At 34.1% G+C, this 24,216-nt stretch overlaps 3 protein-coding genes across 6 annotated transcripts; all 3 read right to left on the reverse strand.

The window, feature by feature from the left end:
• Positions 1–53: 53 nt before the first annotated feature.
• On the reverse strand, positions 54–4,271 carry LOC137748604 (uncharacterized). 4 transcript variants are annotated; one of them, XM_068488771.1, is made up of 7 exons: positions 4,130–4,271; positions 3,654–3,799; positions 3,497–3,554; positions 3,042–3,183; positions 2,884–2,919; positions 1,126–1,170; positions 54–501 (listed from the first exon to the last, which is right to left on the reverse strand). In XM_068488771.1, exons 2-6 carry the CDS (start codon positions 3,734–3,736, stop codon positions 1,163–1,165), a joined length of 327 nt encoding a protein of 108 aa, XP_068344872.1. In that variant the 5' UTR covers positions 3,737–3,799; positions 4,130–4,271; the 3' UTR covers positions 54–501; positions 1,126–1,162. The 4 variants fall into 4 exon arrangements, 1 of the variants encoding a protein (XP_068344872.1); XR_011070087.1 differs by lacking the exon at positions 2,884–2,919 and having other exon boundaries at positions 54–486; positions 3,493–3,554; XR_011070086.1 differs by lacking the exon at positions 2,884–2,919 and having other exon boundaries at positions 3,493–3,554.
• An 886-nt stretch (positions 4,272–5,157) lies between these two features.
• On the reverse strand, positions 5,158–7,211 carry LOC137746409 (protein STRICTOSIDINE SYNTHASE-LIKE 5-like). Its single transcript, XM_068486431.1, has 4 exons — positions 6,723–7,211; positions 5,950–6,257; positions 5,616–5,748; positions 5,158–5,445 (listed from the first exon to the last, which is right to left on the reverse strand). The coding sequence occupies exons 1-4, from the start codon at positions 7,170–7,172 to the stop codon at positions 5,164–5,166; spliced, it is 1,173 nt and encodes a 390-aa protein (XP_068342532.1). The 5' UTR covers positions 7,173–7,211; the 3' UTR covers positions 5,158–5,163.
• Positions 7,212–16,080: 8,869 nt separating this feature from the next.
• LOC137748674 (protein STRICTOSIDINE SYNTHASE-LIKE 5-like) lies at positions 16,081–20,056 on the reverse strand. The gene is made up of 4 exons (XM_068488843.1): positions 19,551–20,056; positions 16,929–17,236; positions 16,650–16,782; positions 16,081–16,529 (listed from the first exon to the last, which is right to left on the reverse strand). Exons 1-4 carry the CDS (start codon positions 19,848–19,850, stop codon positions 16,248–16,250), a joined length of 1,023 nt encoding a protein of 340 aa, XP_068344944.1. The 5' UTR covers positions 19,851–20,056; the 3' UTR covers positions 16,081–16,247.
• Positions 20,057–24,216: the final 4,160 nt, after the last annotated feature.

A 24,216-nucleotide genomic window follows, 5' to 3' on the forward strand; every position in this document is an offset into this window, starting at 1 on the left:
AATTGTACCCGCGTATTGCTGCTGGTTTGAAACATGGTTGAAGATGTTGAAAATGTGTCAAATTGTACCATGTGTTTGGGTGTACATTATGTTATTCAATATTTGAGCTTCCAATTTAGTACATTTACATCTTTAATCTCTAATAAACAAAGAAAATGATTAGCATCACATATTTAATAATATATAGATTGCCTACATACACGTGCTAAAGGCACGAACGATCATAGGCAATTACATGACATTCATAATGCACTTGCCTGATATAATCTGGTTAACCAATATCTAGCAACATTTATATGAAAGGAAAAAAGATGCAGTAGAAATATCTAGCATCATTTATAATCTGGTTAACTAATATGATGCAAGAGTCTTGCTTTTCTCAGCACCAAGTTCCCAAAGAACAATCTGCTTGCGGATAATCATGTCAGCATCCACAATCACAACCTCATCAACTTGAAAGCAACTTGAACTGGTTTGTTAATATACCTGCAAAATTAGCATCTTAACTAAAACAATCAATAATCTATGCATTAATGAAAGCAAACTTCTTCCATTTAATTCAAACCATCAAATTAAATGAAGAACTCAATCCAACCCAGAATTTAAAATTCAAACTTTGTATATAATTAAGAAAAAAAGAAAATCCGTTGATTTTCTTCAAGTCATCCGATTCGATGGTCGAAAACTAAAAAGGTGTGGGAGAAGTAAAAAAAAATGTGTGGATATCACACCCATTTACATAAAAGTTTATCAAACACTTGAACACTGCTTTTTTTTTTTTGGTTAAAAGCACTTTTACAATAAAAGTTTACCAAACACTTAATTGTTTTATTTTACAGCTGATTATTTTTACAGCACATCATAAGCTGTATTATTTTTTTTTTAAACACAGCAATACCAAACTAGCCCTAAGTCCGGTGCATTCTATCTTATGCTGGCCTCTCAACAGTTGGAACCATGACTTCCTAAAGCCAAAAACAAAACAAAATTAAACAGCATGTTGGTAATCTAAAGCTACAAACAAAACCCCCAAAATCACAATAACAAAATTTAAACAAAAGACCCATTCATAAATTAAAATTTACACTCCTAAATACATAATATTAAAAGCAGAGAATTACTCACAGCCTCTGAGAGCGATTTCCATTTATCACCAGCAGCTTTATCGACCTATTCAAATTGATCAAAAGTAAAAAAAAAAAAAAAATATAAGAACGATTGAAAAAAAAAACCCCCAACATAAAGTTTCACTATGTAAACGGGTCCACGTGATAACACTGATTTATTAAAAACGATTCAGATGAAATTATAAATTTTAACAATTCAAAAATCCAAGGGCAGCAAACAAAAATTCCCAAAAAAGGGACAAATCCCCAACACTCAAAAGCTAAAAAAAACCCATAAATCCCTAAAAACCTAGATCTCATCAACAAAAGGCAAACCTGCAACAGCTAGAAAAACTTACTAAAAATCTTAGTTCGTTTTAAAAGCCAAAAAAATAAATAAAATAACTATTCATATCTACACAGAACATATAATAGAAACTGAGAAAAACAAAGCAAAGCAATTAAAACAGTGTTATAATATAAACAGAGTAGCAACAAAACAAAGAGATTTTAGAGATTGTTATTTGGTATATATATGATTTCTCATCGATATTTTATCTAAATTATTATATAAAATAATGAATAGGTAACAAGTCATTGTAAAGAATCCACTGCTTTTCCGGTAAAGACCGCATTATGTTAGTAATCGATTAGCATTTAAACGTTGTTGTATATATAAATCTACCGAATGCATGATTAGTAGCATGAACTAAAACAACATGGTTTGACAGTTAAAATGGTCAGCCAAATTATATGTGAAAAAATGCTACCCAAGTAAACTGAAGATTCATCATTTGACTGTAAATCCCCAGCTAATCAAAGAAAAACCAAAACTTATAAAATAAAATCAGCATATAGTATGGTAAATAGTCAGAACAAATTGACACATAAGCATATCAATGTTGCATCGTCACGGGTACACCGTTAGCAACGTTTCTTTCCTGATCCGAACATAAACATGAATCAATTAAAAGCTTTAAAAAATGAAATATCACTTCAATCTTAAAACTAATAACCAAATGGTTATTAAACTGCCTCTAAAGGAATACACATATTGGATTTATTAAATGGAGTTTTTCAAAATCTTCAACTAAGTGAAACTAAAGTGCATATATAGGGACCAGAGATCACTGAAAACTACATGCTTAACAATCTTTTAAGCACCACAGTAAGTTAACAGTGTTAGAAGAAAAATATTATTGGAATTATTGAATGAACACATAACCGAACCCATTTTACTCTTACCTCGCGGTTGTTTGCCCAAATAATTACCAAATTTCCAAGTGATAAATCAAATATATAACTATTACTATAATGCACTACCCTTTTAAATTACCATGCCAAGAGAAGGAAAAGTAACATTGTGAGGTGAAAAAATATAACTGAGAGCAGAGTATAATTAACCATTATGATGTTCCTGTTAATTATGTCTAAAAGAATGTCCATGTCCAGTGCATTCTTTCTAATAATTGACACAAAAGTAACAAATATGCAGCCATTTCATGTAATTTGAAGAGGAACAACCATATACCTGAGTTTTTTTTTTGACACAAAAAAATTAAAAACACTTGAATGAATTTAACAAATCGGTGAGATGTAGTATGTAATTAATTAGTATTCTTGACAAATATATACCTGTTGCTTATCCAAGATATAATTCAATGTCGAATCGAAATCAATATTCATATGAACTAATTTAAACAATAAAAAAAATGAACTGAATCATTTACCCAAGATATAAATTAACACCACCAACTCGCCTAAATTAAAAACTTACATTGGTGAAATATACAACCCAAAGGCAAAGTATTCCCTGCAGTTAGTTCAAACGACATTGACAAAAAATTCCCAAAAAATCAATATTCTTATAGCCACTTTTATCATATTTTATAAACACACAACTCATCAAACAAAGAGAGGGGTTAAGAAAAATACCCATTAATCTCACGAATCTGCTCCAGAATGATTTCTCCAAGCACCCTAGTAGCAGCAAATGGCTCCACACTGCGTGCTTCATGGCTCGAAGCAGCAACCCTTGAACCCTTTTCAATTCAACATAAATTACAGCAACAAAAACCTACAAAAATGCTGTATAAGGCAATTAATAAAAATATTAAAAGAAAAAATAAACAGAGAATCACCAAATCCAATTTTCAATCACTTAAAATTATACAATTGCAGTTCCTAAAACAAAAAATAATTTGCAGAAAGAAAATTGGAAAATTCGAACTTGATAACAGTCTACCTTAAGAAACCCCATTACCGAGTAACAGCAACAACAACATTGAGACATAATTTGGAGAATATATATGGTGGACAAATTTAACAACTTTAGTACTGTTTACAAAGCTTCAACCAATACAACAGAAATCAAATCAATATATACCTACATATCTCGAATCCGAATTGTACCCTCGTGCCCTGCAATGTCTTGGGGAGTGATTCTTGCTTGAAATCCAAACAAAACAAAATTTGTAATTTTAGTTTCCAACACATTTAACCTCCACAGCACACAGAAAATCAAAAGGAAAACTTGAAATTATATACCTAAAGCACAAATGGTTTGCAATCGCGTAGACTGAGATGAGTGCTAGACTTGCTTCAAGGCGCCTAAGGACTTGTGCCTTCATTTCCTCTGTGGGTTAGGGTGAATACAACCAGCGGACATGATGAATCCTTGAATAGTCGTCCCTCTGCTAACCAAAAAGAAGCCACTGATGCGGATAAAAAACAGGAACTTTAACGAAAACTTCGGTATTATTCACTTTAACAAAAAATTACATTTTTACACTAAAAAGTTAATTATGGTATTATTCACTTTTCTTTTTATTTTATCCTTATCGTTAAAACTCAAAGTTTTCAATATTTTTCTATTAGTTTCCTATAAAAAAAACGACATGGTGGAAGGTTCCCAGGAGAGATTTGGCAAGTTGCGCAGGGATGGAGATGGAAAAGGAGAAGACAGCACGTCCCAAATTGGAAAAAAAAATGTGTGAGAGAGAAGGAGAGAGCGAGAGACGAACCTTAGTCGCTTGCGGAGGCTAGGGTTCCGGGCTTGAGAGAGAGCTCGAGATATCTGTGGAAGCAAATGGAAGAGTTCTACTTTTCCACCTTTCTTCCTTTCCCAGATGAGATGAGAGGGAAGGGGGGACAGATAGAGCCCTTACATTTTTTTAATCTTATTTTTTTGTCGAAGAATCTCATTTTATAGAAAAATTAATGAAAAGAAATTGAAAATATTAAATTTTAACAATAATGATCAAATAAATAGTATTATAATTAACATTTTAATATAAAAATATAATTTTTTATTAAACTAAATAGTATTGAGAGATTTTCATTAAAGTTACCTTACGTTATCCTTTTAATTGTACAAAGCAGGCAATAAGAACTGAATCCAATACTGATGATAAACACGAGGCCGGAAAGGACAAAACAGACTTTTTCCTGTAGCAAAGCGTAAACATTACGGCAACCAAAGCAGAAACCTTTCACTGTTTATAAACAGTGCACTCTCTCACATGATGAACAGTGCTAATCTGCTGAGTTTTAGTAAGTATAAATTTTAAATTTGAATATAAGAGGACAAACACGATAATTAAAGTCTGCAGGTCTATTTAATAATTTCTGGATATAGAAATGTAGAACTTCAGTTATGGTCTATTATTTGTGTCATGCATGGTCTTCTTAACATTGTCCGTATAGATGTAATCTATTATTGTCAAATTATCAAAACAAAATTGACAAAACTAAATGGTTTATTCACGTCAACAACTTTGTTTGGTAAACTAAATTTTAAATCAAATTTAGTAAATTAAATAATATGATTGTTAACGATTGAATTGTTAATTTTTTTTTTTTTTTGAAAAAAAAATACATTAGTAAATTTCATTTCCTCAAAAGGTGTAATACATTCGTTTCACAATCTTAAACCAAGGCAAAATTACATAAACCAAACACTACCATTGCATCTATAGTCTATGCTTAAGTTTCTCTAGTGAAGCTACAATACCATTCCGTACGTGTTGAAGATTATACCAAGGGGCTAGGTATTAGCTCATGTGGTGGCATGTGCAGGATGTTGATCCAGATCGAGGCGGATAATGTAGGGGTAGACGACGGAACCGCAGTAGAGGTACTTTCCAATCTTGATCCCACTTGTAATGAGAATTAACTCAGGATCAGAGTAGTGAGCAATCGGCTCCCCATCCAAATTCACAACAAATACGCCAGCATTCTTCTCCAAATGTGGCCTGCCTCCTGCATACGGCTTCACGATCGCTAGGACTTTCCGAATAAAAGGATATCGAAGTGCTAGATCCCAGTATGGTTTAACATCCTGGCAATTTGTCATAGAAAAATGTCAGGAATAAGATGCATCCAAGAATTTGTGGTCGAAATTTACAGACCGGGATTTGTCTAGCAATAGAACATTTACTTGAGCGATACTCTATTCATTACTAACAGATTGATGTGATTTTTCAAAAAATAAAGAAGAAGAAATCTTACCGTGGCCAGTGCAATCCAGTAATGGCCTTCTCCATCATATCTGATATTATCAGGCATGCCCGGTAAATGGTCGATAAAGTTTTCTACACCCCCTTTTTTAGTGCCTTCCAGGTGATATTTCCTACACCTTCTCCTGCAATATTAACCACGTAGCATAATCTAAAACTTTGTCACATATACTTAAATAGGATACAACGTGATTTTCGCACTTCCCTTTTCTTGCCCTGCACTATTCATTCTTTCTTTTAGCTATAGATTGAATATACATAAAAGCATAAAACGTTTGAGAATGTGAGAATCACTACCGATAAAAAGCGTAAGTCTGAAAACATACATGACAGTTTCGCAGAAGATGACATAGTTTTGATCTGGAGAGACTGCAACTCCATTAGCAAAGTACAGGTTGCGAACGAGCACTTTGGTCTCTTTGGTCATCGGATTGTAGCTTAGAAATCTACCGTAGGGTCTACCTTCCAAAATGTCCAACATGAACTCATCCAAGCTGTATTTGTATGAAGCATCTGTGAAATAAATCATACCATCTTCTGCTACATCTACGAAATCTGTTAGCTTGAATTTTACACCCTCGGCCTCATCTGCCAGCAGTTCGATTATTCCCTCCTCACTTATCTTCAGTAGCCCCTGATAAAAACCCAAAAAAAAGAGTAAAAGTTTGTTGATGGAAAATGAGTGGTTCTCTCAATACTTTTCCTCTGTAATCCTTGGATTGAATAAATAAAAAAAATAAAAAAAACAAAGAACTGAAATAAGATGAGGGGTTCAGGCGAAAACGAGAGTGAAAATCACTACATTGGTAAAGTGACAGGATGATCCCACTAACACATGTACTCAAGAAATACAGACTTATCATCAAAGTTTCACAAATTCAATTACATTTCTTAATTGAGTATGTTATTCAACTTATTTTGTGATTCACAACATCTTATACTCAGTGCAAGCATGATCTCTTTACGTAAACCTTGATTACGTTTTCAGTTCACATGTCCATGTGTACGTGAAAATTGACAACATAAACATACGAACAAAATCAGAATATACTTTATTGCTAAACACAAAAAAAGTGCTGTGAATTAGGATCAGGCTGACCTTATCGGTGTCAGCCACGTAAACCTCCTTGTCAGCGCCGTGAGCAAGTCCGAGCGGTCTCCCGCCGGTGAAAACCCAGTTCTCCACCACCGAGTCAGCAGCCGACTCGTTCAGCGTGACTCGCTTAACCCACCCGTCAGCACATCCCGTATAAATAAGTCCCGTCTTCGGATCGTAAGCCACGTCTTCCGGTGCTACCAAAGCCCCGACACCCACAAACTCCGACCCTTTGAGCATATGAGCATTACGCTTCGGAGCAGCTGCGACTGGCTGAGTCAACTCGTGAAGTGGCAGAGAAGCTGGGTCGAGCGTGTCGATTCGGTAAATGAGTAGGGCTATTGCTACTGGAGCCAGTACTAAGAAGATGAGAAAAGGTGAGTGCCATGGCGTTTTTCGTGTGGGAGTGGGATGAGAGTCGTCGGAAGCTTGGGCTGGAGAAGGGGAGTGCATTGCTTAGTGACTCGGTGAGGTTTGGTAACTCGGTCTAGAGAGATCTATGCATCTATCAGAGTAAGTAGGTTATATATAATTACGATTTTCTTTTTGAGTAACTAGTTTCAGGCACAAATATCTTAAATTGGTAAACTGGGATCGCGGCCTGCATGATAAATTTAACCGTTAAATATGAGTTGATTGTGATTGCCGTATATGGTATTCATAATTTTTCAAAGCAATTTATCCGAATTTAGTTTAATATTTTAAATTTGAATATAAGAGGACAAACACGATAATTTAAGTCTGCAGGTCTATTTAATAATTTCTGGACATAGAAATGTAGAACTTCGAGGATATGAAAATGAATGAGGTTCCCCCTCGAATTCTCTTGGATCTTAAAGAATTTTCAAATTATGCATGTTTGTAGTTAAAAATTATTTTAAATATTTTTATTTAAAATTAAATGTAAATAGTATTTGATAAAATTTGATCGTATAATTTACAATTAACAGATATAATTTAAGAATTTTCAAGATCTTTACAAAAAGATCCGAAGAGTAAAAAAAGATCCGGAGAGAGAGGATCCTCATTCTATGAAAATTCCTATGGTTGCAGTTATGGTCTATTGTTTATGTCATGCACGTGGGAGGTGGGACCAATCTAAAAATTTACTCTTACTGAAAAATGATTTGGATTCCATTCGGGTTGGAATTGTGTTCGTATTTTAGTTATTCATGGTGCATAACTTTTTTATTTAAAATTAAATACAAATAAAATTTGATAAAAACTAACGCATGATGTACGATGAATGATTATAATATAGAGATCTTTAGGATCCCCACAAAATGAATCCAAAGAGGATCTTCTTTCCTAAAAAAACAAAATCGACAAAACCAAATGGCTTATCACATCAATACCCCTTGAAACTCAATTTCATACTCAATTTGTCTCATGAAACTCATCTCAATTGGTGACTACCTGGTTAAAAATGAGGAACAACTCCTGCTACTAGACAATCACAGATGAACACGTATCTAATCTGTGATTAAAAAATCAATTACTTGGACATGTGTTCATCTGTGATTGGCCAACAACAGGAGTTGCTGCTCATTGTTCAGCAGCCAAGTTTTGTTCATTTCAATTATATTGGGCTTTTTAGCCAAAATGATCATTAAGTTTTGCATAATTCATCGCTTTAATCATTGAGATTTGAAATCAATAGAATTGACCCTGATTTTGTCCACCATCAATCATTTTAGTCATTCCTTAAAAAACTCCATCAAATAAGAATAAAATGACAAAAATACTCTTAGTTTTTATCAAATCATTTTTTGGAAACTCTGAACGCGTGCATGCAGGCCTCACACATGCATGTTCATCATGCAAGTGAGACATTTTTTAATATATTTGAAACACATATATAATGTTTGCCGAATAAATGATATGGATTGGGGGAGTTATTGATCACGCAATTAACACAGTTTTTAAATCTGGTTAGGTAATATTTCTAACTCGTTGACACTTGAAATGCCGTATTGGCTTCTTCAAGTGTATCTTATTCTTTACTAGCCTTTATGCACGCGCTCACACATGTGCAAAAGACATTTTTTGAATCACGACATGCTACGCGCGATCTACACGTTTTAAATCATGTTATATGAAAAGTCAAATATTTGAAGTAAATGAATAATCTTAGATCATGCTAAAAGAAACCCCTCATAAACCAATTAAAGCAGCTGAATTCATATAATAAAATCAATCTCTATAGAATTTTCATTAAGAATAGAGAAAATAATATTTAATAAACAATTGATTGAATCACATTATTGTTAACCCATTGTGAGGCAAAGTGACACGCCTCGATCCCGATATTCCCCGAATACCAGGATAGGCACGTGTTGGCGGACACCCGAGGGTGACGAAAGCCATTTATTGAATGCAAATGCAGAGAAAAAGGAATAAATAGGACTTATAAATTTAAATATAATTAATATGCAAATGAGGAATGTGTTCAAAGCATACAACTAACTAGAACACTAAAAGAAATAAAATAAAGATTGAATGAATAAAAGAATGGGTCTTACACCGAGAGGACTAGAAGGTATCGATGCAGAAGTGTTTTGACGCCGGGATTGTACACCTCGATTCTAATTCCTGAATGGGGCGCAAAACAAACATGAGTAGACCAAGTTGACATAGATATAATAAAACAGTTATTAACTTATTAACCCCCAGGTTTTATGAAAACACATATATCATGATAAAAAAAAAAAAAGTTTTCCAAAACCTAACATGCCGTGCAATGTCTCAAAACATATATCATATATATCGTAATCACTAGTGAATGTCCAATATCCCTCCAGGCCCCATGCCAGCTCCCTGTCTCTGAGCAAATAGTGAGAGGAAAATTACCCCCAGGCCATGTGCCAGCTCCCCGTCCCTGTGTTAATAGCTAGAGGAGACACACTTTAAGCCCTATGCCAACACCATAACTGTCACTTGGGATGGACCAGAATCTATCCCTCGTCCCGTAGTGGAATTAGGAACACTAGGTAAGTACAAAACCATTGAACATACATATATTTGAAAAACAACTTCATAGTATAAAGTCATCCATCATCTATACTATAAAGAGGTGTTCTAAACATGTCCTAAATATCATATCGTCATCCATCATATATTCTATAAGAACACGGATTATAGGAAAAATAGTAATAATTCAAAATAGCCTCAGTAAGCATGTTATCTTAAAGCGTTTCATAGAACATAATTGTTAAATCATGCTTTTCCATGTATGCATTTTTACTATTAAAACATGCATTTTCAGAAGGGGTTCACTCACAGATACTTAGCCGCCGAAGAGCCACATAAACTAGCAAACACAGAATCGTCACAATATATACACCTAAGCACATAAAGGGATCCCATTAATAAAACTATATAATAGAAATTGAATTTGGGAAAACGGACGTCAGAAACGAATTCAAGACGTCGAAATACCCTACAAAGGATCCCGGTTAAATTTCGTAAACGTCAACATAAGAATATTCCACATATAGGGTTTGGGCCGGCTAGGGTATAGGATTCTAGACTTGGGTTACAAGGATTTGGGTCATGGGGGTATACGGCTTAAAGCCTAGAAAGGGTTTTGGGTTTAAAAGGTTTAAGGGTTTTGGGTTTTGAAAGGTTAAAGGGTTTAGTTAAATAGGTGGGCTGGGCTTAGTTGGGTTTAGGGCTTTAGGGAAATAGGTTTAGGATTTGGTATTATACGGTCTGGAGGCCCGGTTTGGTGTGGCCTAAAAACCTTTGTCCAAAGGGTTTAGGGTTTAATGTGCACGGGCCTAAGGCCCTAAAGGGAAATGGCCCAAAGGCCTTTAAATTAACAAAATAATTAGAAACAAAAAGAAATAAAAGGGTTGGGTTGGGCTGCCCAGGGTTTTGGACTTGACAGGAACTGCCCGAAGGGCCTGGGTTTGGTGGGTCACCGGACCTCAAGAAGAAGGAGGCCGGATTTCGGCCGGAAAACTGAACAAACCTTAAACGTTAATAAATTTGCCAATACTCAATGAAATCGAGTGATTCAAAAACGAAAATCATAATTCTCGAAGAGATGAAGAGAATGGTACCTTGCACGACGTCTAACTCGCATTGGTTTTGTCGGAAAATGCCTCGAAAGCTGCGGAGGTCGCCGGAAACTGGGTAAGATTCAAATGAGTATAACTTCTTCAATACTCAATGAAATTGGGTGAAACAAAAAAGGAAAGTTGTAGTACTCAGCTAGACAAAGGGATTGATACCTTGCACGCTGACCAAATCGCTGTGGTTTGGTCAGAAATTGCCTCGAAAGAAGCTGTGCTTGTCAGAAAACTGAGGAAGTTTTCCCCTGTGAGGTTCCTACGTCCAAACATCGATAACACTTCTTAAAACCACTTCCCAACATACACTAAGACATGATCTACAACTTTTGAACGAGGTTCAAGGCTTACCTTTGCCGGAAGAGGAGGAAACTCGTCAAAGAACTTCGGTGAACAGCGTAGGCCGAGAGAAAGGAAGGGTTCCAGGTGTTCTCTTTCGATTCTAAGCTCACTAGGGTGTTAATGGAGATATTAATATTGTTGTGGTGTTGTTTGTTGGTGAGAAAAGCCCTCGAATGGGGTTGAGATAGAGAGAGTCGAGAAGGAGTGATAAGGGATAATGAGGGAGAAGAGAGAACTAATGGCGTTTACTAATCTGTAATCAAATTGAGAGGAATTGGATTGAGGGGGAATTGGATTGAGGAAGAATTGAAATGAGGTGGAATCAGAATTAGATTCCTGTTGAAGTTGTTTACTAAAACTGTCTGGAATCGGAGTAGGAATGATGTTGAGTACATATAAGTTGTTTACTAATTCACTTCAATCAGAATGGTTGATTACTATATTGCCCTTACATAAATAAATTATTTTCATACTAATTAATTAAATTAAATTCTTAATTAAATTCATATAATAAAATTCATATATATAAGCATATATAAATAGGTTTTATTTATTTATTAAAAGATGGCAAGAATGATATTGAGTCCATATAAGTTGTTTACTAAGTCACTTCAATCGGAATGAAAACTAAGTTGATGACTAAATTGCCCTTACATAAATAAATTATTTTCATACTAATTAATTAAATTTATATAATAAAATTATCTATATAAAAATATATAAATAGGTTATTTATTTATTTATTAAAAATGACATAATGAGTGTCAAATGAAGGGCAATGTTGAGATAATAAGAAACAAGTGAGGGCATAAATAAAAGATGCATTCCCGATTCCCTTACCCTCAGGGAATTCAAATACCTCACAAAACTAGGGAATCCCGTTCCTCCAATTTTAGGAATTGGATTCCTTGTTTCTTGTGGGCTCCACCACTTTTTTGATTCCTTAGTATTTAGTAAACACCGGAATACTCCGTAATCAGAATTCAATTCCCTTTCCTTATTCCCATTACCCTTACGTAAACGTGCCATGAAAGAGAAGGGAGAGAGAGAGACCGGGGACACAAATCAGGGGTGGGCTCCCTTGGGCACACCATTTAAGACCTAAAAACCATTTTTAAAAGGAAAATATCCCCAAACTTAGTGAAAATACAAAGATACATTTTTTGTTCTGTAAATCCCTGGACTGGTTGTTACACAAGGCCCATCCCCTCATTTTTAGTGTAAATAATATCGTTTGTTAAAAAAAAAAAAAATCATTTGACAACTAATTTAATCACATTATTATCCATGTGCGAAAGACTTTTTTATAACATGCATTATATGTCTCTTAAGATGTTTTGAACGTGTTTAAAATAGAGAGAATAATATTTAATAAACAACTAATTGAATCACATTATTGCTAACCAATTATGAGACTAAGTCCACCTCATTTCCCCTTAATATAGATAATATCGTTTATTACAAAAAAATAATAATAATTTGACAACTAATTTAATCACATTATTATCTGCGTGCCAATTTATAATTGACATTACACGCCTCTTAAGATGTTTTAAACATGTTTAAAAATAGATAAATTGAATCACATTATTGCTAGCCTATTGTGAGGTACTAATTAAAAAATAAATAAAAAATAAAAAAACCACAAAATCATTAATTATTAAAACAGTACTATTAAAATGACGAAAATGCCATTGCCTTATTTGATGCATTATTTTGGGATGTCTTTGAACTTTTATGTTTTGGGGGTATTTTTGTCCAAATCTTTTTGGTAAAACATTATGACACCAAAACACTATTCACCTTTTGTGTTCTCTTTATATATAATAGATAAAAATGGAAGTGTTGCAGTCATATTTAGAATAGGAATGTGATTGTGTAAATTCTAGTAGATATGAGAATGTATCTTACATTCCTATTAGGAGTAGATTACCTATTAAGAGTTGTAATCCTAAAAGGAAAGGTTTTACCTATCCTACTACTATAAATAAAGGCACAATGGGTGGAATAGAACACACCCACAATTACACATCTCTCTCTTTCTCTCTACTATTGCAGCACCTTTCTCTCTCTCTATGGCCTCCATAATTGTTCAATAGATTATGCCTACAACATGAAGGACGTTTTGATTATCTTTTGAGTGCCAAGAGAATCTTCTTTTTTTTTTATTTATCAAAATGACTCATTTTCATAATTTTTGGTATATGCACACGACATGAACAACAATATGATAGAAATATGATTTTTCTAAAACTTACAATTATCAAAGCCATTCTATATAAATAAGTTACTCATAAATTCCAAGTCGCATTTCTCATTTTGTAGAAAGAAAAACATCACTGACAACCCACTTCTTTAAAACCATCATAAACTGGCTGCCCAATTCATAAAACCCACCAAAATTTGATCCCGATGGGTGCAAATTCTTCACGCTAAACTTTTCTAGTTCTTTTCTTGCTATAATCTTCACGCCTCATTTCTCATTTTCACGCTAAACACGTCACCGCTCGGAAAGGAAATTAGCGATGTCGGTCTCTGCAGTTTCAATAATGGAGTGCCGAATATCAAGTATCTTCCCTATTTTGATACGACCAAATTCTCAATTCCCTTAATCAAACTACAAGTAACACAGAGGATAGAGATGGAGATGGAAGGAAGAGAGAAAGAGAAAGAGTAGAGTTTGTGAATTGTTTTATTTTTTATTTATATTTATTTTTTTATCAAATTAACGACTAGGCAAAGCCATTACACAATACACATTGGACTATTTATAGTACTCCCAAACCCACTGCCAGCCAACAAACTTTCCTAATTACTTGTAATAGTCCCATTTAACTAACTAATTCAATGCCTAACTATGCTAATCAGGGTCATAACATATTTTCTGTAATTGAGCTTCTTCTTGAGCATCGCCTCTTGAATCTCTATTTTTCAGTATTGCCATCGGATATGAAAAATTCATTACTTACTTTGGAAAATGCGTTCTCTATCCTGTTAATGGTTGTCAAATAGTAAGGATAATAATGCTTATAGTCCATGGTCTGCATCATTCTCTCCATTCTCTTCGTCGATTTCGTTGGGTTCGGGCTTGTCGTCGACGGTTTGGGAAAAGGGGTTTGCAATCACATGCCTTTGTCTACCACCCATAAACCCTAAAAAATTCAATCAAAATTGCCTCAAACTTGGAAATTGAGTTTTGGAATCACATGCCTTTGTCTACCACCAGAGTGGGATTTTGCCATGGGAGAGATTAAGATGGAGGGCGGCGATATGAGAAGTGAAGGAGAATAGCCCAGTTTGGCCGTCAAACTCACTGTATGTACATAACATATACACGATATGCACATGATATGCTCACAGATATGAGTTCAACCCAAACACTAAGAGCTCCTAACTCTCACTTCCAAATCAGAAAAATGATGCAAGGAGTTGTGAATTTCTACAATTTATATGTGGGTATGTTTGTCATTTGGCCTTTGTGCATGGAGTGCGTGGCTTGTGCATAGCCAGATCATCCTATTTGAGTCCAAAGATTAGAAAAATGGATCATTTTTTGCAATTTTCTTTTTTTAGGAAAATCAAACAGAGAATGAGTAAGAAAGGAGAGGAAAATCAAAACTTTTTTTTTTTGGTCAAACTAAAATACTTTAATTATATAAAAAGGCAGCCCACCACCTAAATACAAACCCAATAGCAAATAAGAAAATACAGTTTAGGCTCAAAAGTGGCCAGCTGAACAAAAAAAAAAATCCTTAGACTGGAATGGAAACCAGTAGCCACTAGATGCACCTCCATTGCAATGCCACCACCACCACCAAGAGAACAAACCAACATAATAACAGGATCAACGGAAAATGGGGGTAAGCGGACCACCCGTGCAGTGAGCGCTTACATAATCTTACCCAATAGTGCTAAAAGCACTTTAATAGCCACCCAACACCCGAGGAGAAGCACACGGGCCTACTAGCAGAGGCTGGTAGTAGAGGACGTGCAACAAACAGTATCATCGGAGCAGAAGGGGGCCATGAAGGTCCAATCTGAGACTAGCTTATGGGAATTGAGACGAAGTTCAAAGAACAAAGCTCAAGGGAAGCCAAAACAAAGACCAAAAGAGAAAAAAGTGTAGAAATTAAAAAAAAAAAACTTATTGCGTGGAAGGGTGTGGAAATGATGAAGGAAAGGAGGGGGAAGATGGAAGATGCAAAGAGTGGAGATGGATGGGAAAGAAGGAAGGAGGGGGAAAATGGGGGAAAAAAGGGGGAAGGAGAAAATATGCAGAGGATGGAGAAGGAAGAGAAAGAGGGAAGGAAAGCTAGAAAGAGATGAGAGTCAAGCTGCTGTCAACCAAAAGCCGGAGTAAGGATCGGCGGCTAGGAGGATTTTTTTCTTCCCTAGAGGCAGAAAGGAGGAAAGGTTTTAGAGAGAGGTTAAAAAGAGAGAGAGAGAGAGAGAGAGAGAGAGAGAACACGTTAATTGAAACCTTTATTTTCGTCCTGCGATGCTCTAAGATGGTAAGAAGTTATCTCCTTCAATTTTTTGATGTGAAATCGCAGCAACGATTTCTTAATGTCGTAGGCTTTTCTTGGTAGAAGGGGGTGGGGGGAGGACGAAGCATGTTTATCCTTGTAATTGCATAACTGCACCTAGTTTTGTAGATAATTATCCGTTTTCGTGAAAAAATTTCTGACGTGTTTCTGATGAACTTTTTTGTTTTTTGTTTTTTTTTTTTTATTATTATTTTAAGAGGGACAACAAGTGATAAGCCACGTCTATCCCTTTTGGGGGCCGGAAAGACTCACAAAGACATTTCAGCCTCCCTTGACCGCAAGTCTGGCTTCCACGCCAGAATTGAGTTTCGAATCCGAAACATTCACACATTTTTTTTTGTAGTTTTTGAAGAAAGCCTTGAAATATGGCCTTTTTGGTTTTTGATTGTGAAGGAAACAAAAGGAAATATTTGGTCCCTTGATATTTGACTGAGGAATGTCAAACAACTATTAATTGAAAGGGAAGGATTTCTATCTAACAATACCAAAGCAAACGTCACAAAAAATGGGATATTAAATATTGAGATTTTGCTACAGTCAAACGCTCATTCGGCTGAAATTCCTGATCATATAATGGCTGCAATAGGTGGGTTTTCTTGAATGTTAAGGCGGAGCATGTAAGGATAAATCGGCGAACCGCAGTATATGTAATTACCAATCTTGATGCCACTTGAAATTATTGACAATCCTGGATCATAGTAGTGAGCAATCAAATTTCCTTCCATATCAACGGCCAGAACTCCACCATTCTTCTCCACACTGGGTCTTAATTTGTATTTCTCCATAATTGCCATCACTTTTCTTATGAAAGGATATCTAACAGCCAAATCCCATGCCAATGAAAGCCCCTGCGTTCAAAATTGCACACGAGAAAAACCTATCAATTTTGAGCCCCTTACTAGGTAATCTTGGAAACTTAAAGGGCATAGCTGCAAAGTGGTTTATAACAGTCTTAATTTACTAATTACCATTGACATTGCAATCCAGTAATGGCCTTCTCCATCATATCTTATGTTATCTGGCAAGCCTGGAAGATGATCAATAAAAGCATCCACGCTTCCCCTTTTCTCACCTTGTATGTAAAACTTTCTACACCTCCTCCTGCAAAATGCATAAATAGAAAGATAGTCTAACATGTTACGCTATCACTATTAGGTTATCAGTTTACATGATGCGCTCGAACAACAATTTATAAATCAGACAACCTCATATCGCATGCAAAAATTGTAAACTAGTTGACAACGTACATTGGGGTTTCGCAGTAGATTACGTGACTCTGATCCGGTGAAACCACCACTCCATTAGCGAAGTACAGATCGCGCAGCAGCACTGTGGTCTGTTTGGTTGCTGAATCGTAGCTCATGAGTCTTCCGTGAGGCCGGCCCTCCAAAATGTCCCAAACATGGTCTTTCATGTTGTATTTATATGAAGCATCAGTGAAATAAATCATGCCATCCACTGCTACATCTACAGTCTCCGTCAGTAAAAATTTTACACCCTCAGCCTTGTCTGCCAGCACCTCTACCTCACCCTCACTTGTTACATTCAGCAAGCCCTGCCATACACTACATTTAATTATTCTGTATAGTATATACTATAGATAAAGTGTCTAATGCCTTTTTATCCACAACATACTACGCCTTCATGGGATACAATACCATAAAATACCTTAAAATGAACATGTCACATATTTATTGTTTTAGTTTGATTTATTCAATCCGGCTACCCTAAGTAAAGATGGGTGTGTGTTGACACGTGGTCATGTTTGTCGTGTCAATTGATTTTTTTTAATGTTAAATTATATTTGTTAAAAAAACTAATTTTGCTTTTTATTAAAAAAATATTCAAAGAAAGAAATGAAGCTAAACATCAAATCGAGAGTTTTATTTTGAAATTTACAAAGTTATTTTGAATTGCTAGTTTAGCTCCGGTTAAGCCATTTGTATCTTTTTCACTTGTATGAATTACAAGCGATGACACTACTCTTTTCTATACTAAAAGAGGGGAGAGTTTGGACCCTTGAGAAACATTGGATTGAAAAAGAATAACCTATCCACTAGGCCAATATCCACCATTTGTCACTTGTAATTTTTAAGAATTCTAGTTTATAAAGTGTAAATTTTGAAAGCTTCATAAAATTAGCGTTCTCCGTTAATATATTTAGATGGACATTGTTTGGTTTCTTAGATGATGGAGTTACAAAGTGACGTGTAAAAAGATGATCTTGAGAATGAATGTTTGTATTATAAATTTGCACAGTGAAATAATGTCATACCATCATGTAAAGAAGAATAACAACTTTTGAAACATGTTGATACACAAAATTGGGTCTATCTTGGATTAACTTAGATCTGACCGTAAATGATACAAATGCATAGGAACACAAGAATACGTGGTTCACCCCGAGTTAATTGGGGCTTCACGATGGTGTAGTTTCTGGTTCACCATGTAAATGTAGATTACTCTGTGAATGAGGCTTGTTGCCTTTTAGAGAATACAGGTGCTAGGGGTATGAATGAATGACTATCTCTAAGATGAGGGTGAGAGATCCCTTTAACAGGACACGAGCTTCCCTACCCTTTTACATAGCTCATGTGGGCTAACTAGATAAGTAGTGAGGTCCACATGTGGTACAATAAAACACATACCATATCTATACTACCTATTAATATTTTAATAGGAGACTTTCTATCAACAAAAGAAAAAGTATGGGCATTAAAATAACTTTGAACAAAAAACTTCTTTTTTGCTCTTCCCTCATCGGCATATCATCAAGGGATGTGTTATCCACACATCTCTTGTTAATTTTTATCATTTGATTTTCTTCAATTTATTCAGTCCAACGGCTGAAAATTAGAAAGGTGTGCGCAAAGTAAAAAATGGTGTGTGGATATCACACCCCATCATCAAAACATTTTTAACTCTCTCTTCCTCCCTCTCTCTTTCACTTTTTTTTTTTCAACTTCTCTCTCTTCCATATATATTTTTCTTTTTTAATCTTTTTTATTTACACAAACATAATGTGTAGGCTTCTTTTATTATAAATTAAGAAAATGATTTTAACACACGATCTTTAGTCTTTTACAAACTCTTATTTAATCTTAACTGTTGGTTTTGTTTAACTTATTCAATTTGATGACTATAAATAAAAAGAGACTTAAGAAAAGCTAAAAAAAGTGAAAAATCATTTTCCTTTTAGAAATCACATTTTTTGTTCTTAAAGTTGCATTTTTTTTGTGTCATTTAGTATTACGGTCTAGTGGTATTCATTTTCACTCATAAGTGAGAGATCTTAGATATAATTCTCTTTAAAGGCTAATTCGAACCACATTATTATTAGTTCATTATGAGATTAAGCTCCTCTTCCCTCTTAGTATAGATAATATTTTTTGTTCAAAAATAAAAAATTGCATTTTTGGAGGCCATTCATTAAAGTTACTATTGAAGACTATTCATGCAAATATATTGAGTCATTATTCATATCATATTTTTATACCATCTTAGGTGACATTTGATGTGGACAACCACATTATTTGAAAAATTTGCAAAATCCAAGCAAATGAAGGAGAAAGACTTCTCGTATACCATAATTATCATTTAATTAACTATTTTTTTCTCAATTATTAGTTTATTAAGTAATGAACTAAATTTAAAAATCTGATTAATTCAAATGATGTGACTGTCCACATTAAATATCGCTTAAAATGATATGAAAATATGGTACAAAACTATTGTATGAATAACATTACTCTATAAATAATATTTAGATATTCACTAACTAACAATATTCTATGTACTCTCTCTTTTTTTACCCAATAAAAGAATGCCACGTGTTCAAAAATGATATGTTCATTATTTTACCGACTAACCTTGTCGGCATCGGCCACTAGAACTTCATCGTGATGCCCGAAAGCGAGTCCGAGTGGTCTGCCGCCCGTGTTGACCCAATTCTCCACCACAAACTCGGGATTCTCCGACTCGTTCCTCTTGATTCGCTTCATCCACCCGTCTGCACAGCCAGTGTAAATAATCCCCGATCTCTTATCATAAGCCACGTCCTCCGGCCCCAGCAGGACTCCATACCCCACACGCTCAGCTCCTTGAAGCATGCGAGGGTTTTGAGATGGGGCCTTCTTGATTAAGTGCCGAGTCAACTCACAAAACGGCATGGGGGCCGGGTCGAACGAGTCGAGTTGGTAGATTAGGGTTGCAGCAAAAATAGGGATGATCAAGATTAGAAATAGAGAAGTTGGAGCTGAGAGCCATGATGATTTGGAGCTGGGTTTGGGTACAGAAACCGAGTCTGCTGAGTTTATTGACTCGGGTATGGCGTTGAATTTGTGGTTTGGTTATGAATACTGAACAAACTGATCAGCTGAAATTAAAGATATCCAAATAGGATTTGGATCCTCTACTGAGCTAATGGAGAGAATCCTCTTCTTCAACCATCGTGGACCGTTGGATTTTTATCCAACGGCTACAATCATTATAATTTTAAAGAGATTTCCTATTTGTAGCCGTTGAATAAAAATCCAACGGTTCACGATGATTGATGAGGATGATCTTCTCCATTAGCTCAGGAGAGAATCCAAATCCATCCAAATATTTAGGACACTAACTCAATAGTAGCATTAAAGAAAAAAAGAAATAGAAAACTTTAGTTTAATCCTTAAAAAAGATGAGTTTTAGACTATAATCTAAGATTAAAATTCAATTTTAGTTCCTAATATATTTAATCATCTCATTTATTAGTTATATTGTGATGTTTTATTTATCTTTTTATTCCTATTTTAATTTATTAATTACATTTAAATTTAATTTTCATTTCATTCATCAAATTATATTTTAATGTCTACATTTAGGCAACTAATTTTTTATAATATATATTCTGATAATAATTTTGTATGTTCTTCATTTAGGTACATTAATACATTTGAATATTTTGGTATATCCATCGATATAAACATATAGGTACATTAGTTCAATATAATGCATTTCGGTACGTACATTTTGATACATATATTTGAGTATTGACTTTTAGGTACATTAATTTAATATACTATATTTCAATATCGGCATTTAGGTACATTAATTCAATATCATACATTTTGGTTAATAATATATTTCGGTACAATCATGTAAGTACAAATATTTGGGTACAAAAAAGTCAATTTTATATATTTCGGCACAATCATTTCTGTACACTTATTTATTTATATATTTTTGTATCACAATTTCTTTTAATATTTTCTCATTTATGTTCATTTATAATTAAAGAACTAAATATGTGCATATTAATAAAATTAAAATTTAATGTGGAGAGATTAAATAAAAATACACATTAAATAACAAAAATTGAATAAAAGTACACTTCAATGGATTAAATTGAATATGTAATCTAGCTTCAGATTTTTTTTAAATTTTAATCTTTTGCAAAGACTAATGTTCAAAAACCCTTTAAAGGGTTAGCCAATGATGTATATATTTGTATTTAGTTATTGATCCATTGTGTTTTGTATTTTTGTATTTTTTTTTTTTTTTTGAAGAACAATCCATCGTGTATTTAGTTAGATATATAACTAATAAAATTGATATAGTGCGAGTTGGGTATTCTTCTAGTGCTTTCTGTTTCCCTTTTTAATCAATTGTATCTCAAGTTTAAATTTTATGGCTATTAGCTGTAAGAATATATTTTGATATTTGATTGCAAAAATGATTAGTGTTTATTATGTCATTATTTTGTTATTATGTTATTGTTGTGTTGTCAATCTATTATCAGTATCTTGTCGTTACTAAAAATTAAAAAATGATCATAATGTAGACTATTATACTGAAAAGCAAAAATAGTATAACTTTGAAATAAAAAATTCAAGAAAATAAAGAAAGAAAAACAATCTAGTTGCCGGGTATTGAGAGGTGAATCACACATCAAGGAAAATAAAGGACTTTGCATGTACTTATAAGTAGTTTGATTACTCTCCATATTGCCTATTGATTTCATAATGGAACATCAATTTTCTGAACGTAGTAAGTGGAATTTTTTTTTTAAACTTTAAAAAAAAAATTATAAATTAACTTGTTATTTGAAAAGGTAGAGAATAAAATATAAAAAGGCATATGACGCTTTACTGCATTGGCTGAAAGCAATTATGTCTATGCACTCTGGTGTGGGTTCGATCTCCATCGATCTCTTTTCTTCCTAACAACTAACAATTTAACCGCTATTTTTATTAAAAAATTATAAAAAATGTTAAACACTAATAAAAAAACAAAAAAAATCAGTTGCCACATACATTAAAAAGGCTAGTATATGGTAGAGAGACCACATTTTATGCTTATAAACCGCATTTCAATCATATCTCTAATAACAATAGGATCCACAATACAAGTAGTTCTGATCTCTATTAAAAGAACGGTTTAGATGTATTCTACAAAATTTGTGCTCCCTTGTATTTTTTTTTTTAAATAAAAAGAAAGAAAATGACAAGGGTTGGCCGGTCTACTTGGCATTGTAAATGAGTTGGTTAGTGTATAAACGGATCCTGTATAAACATATAGCAATAAGAGATCAAGTTTCAACGCCCAAAGCATAATCTCTAGATTGTAGTTGATTTGCTTTTAGGGTTTTATCGTTTTTGAACGATGATGTTAACAACTTAACAGTGTCAAGTTTCGAGGCAAGGTCAAACTTTTGGTATTCATGTCATATGACAATGTTGCCATTTGGCTCTTACGATGTTTTGGGTGATTTATAGAAATAAAATGATCAAGTGTTGAGATAGTAAAGGGATTCAACGGTTATGATTCAAGAGCCATAATTCAAGGTTTAGTTAGGCTGTGTTGCATATATAAAGACTATCCTTGTGCTCACTGTAATCTATCAATCTTGTTAATGTAATCAAAGGCTTTCTTGCTCTTCACTTCATCTCTTGATTAGAGCGTACATATTACTTTTTCTTTTGTTACATTAAAGAATCGATCATTAAACCTATCATGTGTTATTTAACGCTAAGATATTAGACATATACTTGTATATTATTGGTAACAAAGATTTCTTAATCTCTAGATCGCCGAGGGTCTCAAAACCTTTTTTTTTTGGTTTAACAGTATACTCGTCCTAGAAATAACTCAACCATAAGTTCCAACAGCTGAAAGAGCACGGTAATTTACCAAATTTAATTTTATGGGTTTACTATATATCCCCATTTAGCCCGCCTCTTGGACCTTGCTGCATTTTATTTTATTTTATTTTTATTTTTTTTGGGGTTGCGTCCATGTTGGGCCTTTGCATTCTTAGTTCTACATTTTTGTTTATTTATCTATGTATTTATTTATTTTTCTATCTAACTTTTAATAATTCAATTTTGATAACTCAATAATCAAATGTCCCATTCGGCTTGTACAACGAGAAGTTTAGAAACACCGTTTTGTGATGTTATTATGTGATATAACATGGGTGACTGACGGATAATATGATTGCTATATTTTACTTTCAAGATGTATAAATATATGTTATAAATTGATTATCTTTGTTGATGTCAACGATATTCTACATTATATTAATCTAAACAATATGAAAATTCCACCATTGCTCGGTATTGGCCCATTACTCTTGCTAACTTTTTTTTTCAAAATTATTCTCAAGATTCTTGCTGATCGGCTTGGCCCTATTGCCACTCGCATAATTTCTCCTTAGCAAACGACATTTTTGAAGGGTAGACATATTAATGATTGCATTAGGCTAGTTTCAGAAAGGTTCAATTTTATGGACAAAAAAGACTTTTGGTGGTAACGTGGCCATAAACTTCTATATTACTATAGTTTTTGATACTTTAAACTGGAACTTTCTTCTCCACATCCTTCTAGCTTTGGATTTTCTTATGTTTTTGTGGATTGGGTGCATATTTTATTACAGTTAGCTCGTCTTTTAATTTTTGGTAAATGGCACACCACTTGGATTTTTCTCTTGCTCTCAAAGTGTACGTCAGGGAGACCTTTTTTCTCCACTTATTTTCTATCTAGTAAAGGAAGCTCTGAGAAGAGGTTTATCTTTGATTTTCTCCACTAGACATATCACTATTATTTCAACTCCACGAATTATTGCCCTACAACTCATGTGATATATGCTGATGATCTTTTTATTTTTTGTCGTGGGAATGTTCGATCTCTTCGTTCTCTTCGAAAGTTCTTGGATAAATATGGTAGTTCTTGGGGACAACTTGTTAATGCAAAGTCAAATAACATCAAAAGTGTTGGTTTTAGAAGATTGGAATGTCTAATATTTTTTTCGAATAGTACTTTTTATCTCGACGTCACTTCTACCCATCGTAGAGTGTATGTCTCGAGACATCTTGGCTTTCATATGGGTGATGTTCCTTTCATTTATCTTGGGGTACTTATTTTTGTGGTAAGCCAAGGATAATTCACTTTCAAGCTTTGGTAGATAAGTCTAAAGCTTGCCTTTTAGGTTGGAAAGCTAAACTTTTCTCAATGGTTGGACGACTCCAATTGGTGCAATCTGTTTATCAAAGCTTG

Source organism: Pyrus communis, chromosome 10 (assembly GCF_963583255.1).
Source record: "Pyrus communis chromosome 10, drPyrComm1.1, whole genome shotgun sequence".
In the NCBI taxonomy this organism is placed as follows: Eukaryota; Viridiplantae; Streptophyta; class Magnoliopsida; order Rosales; family Rosaceae; genus Pyrus; species Pyrus communis.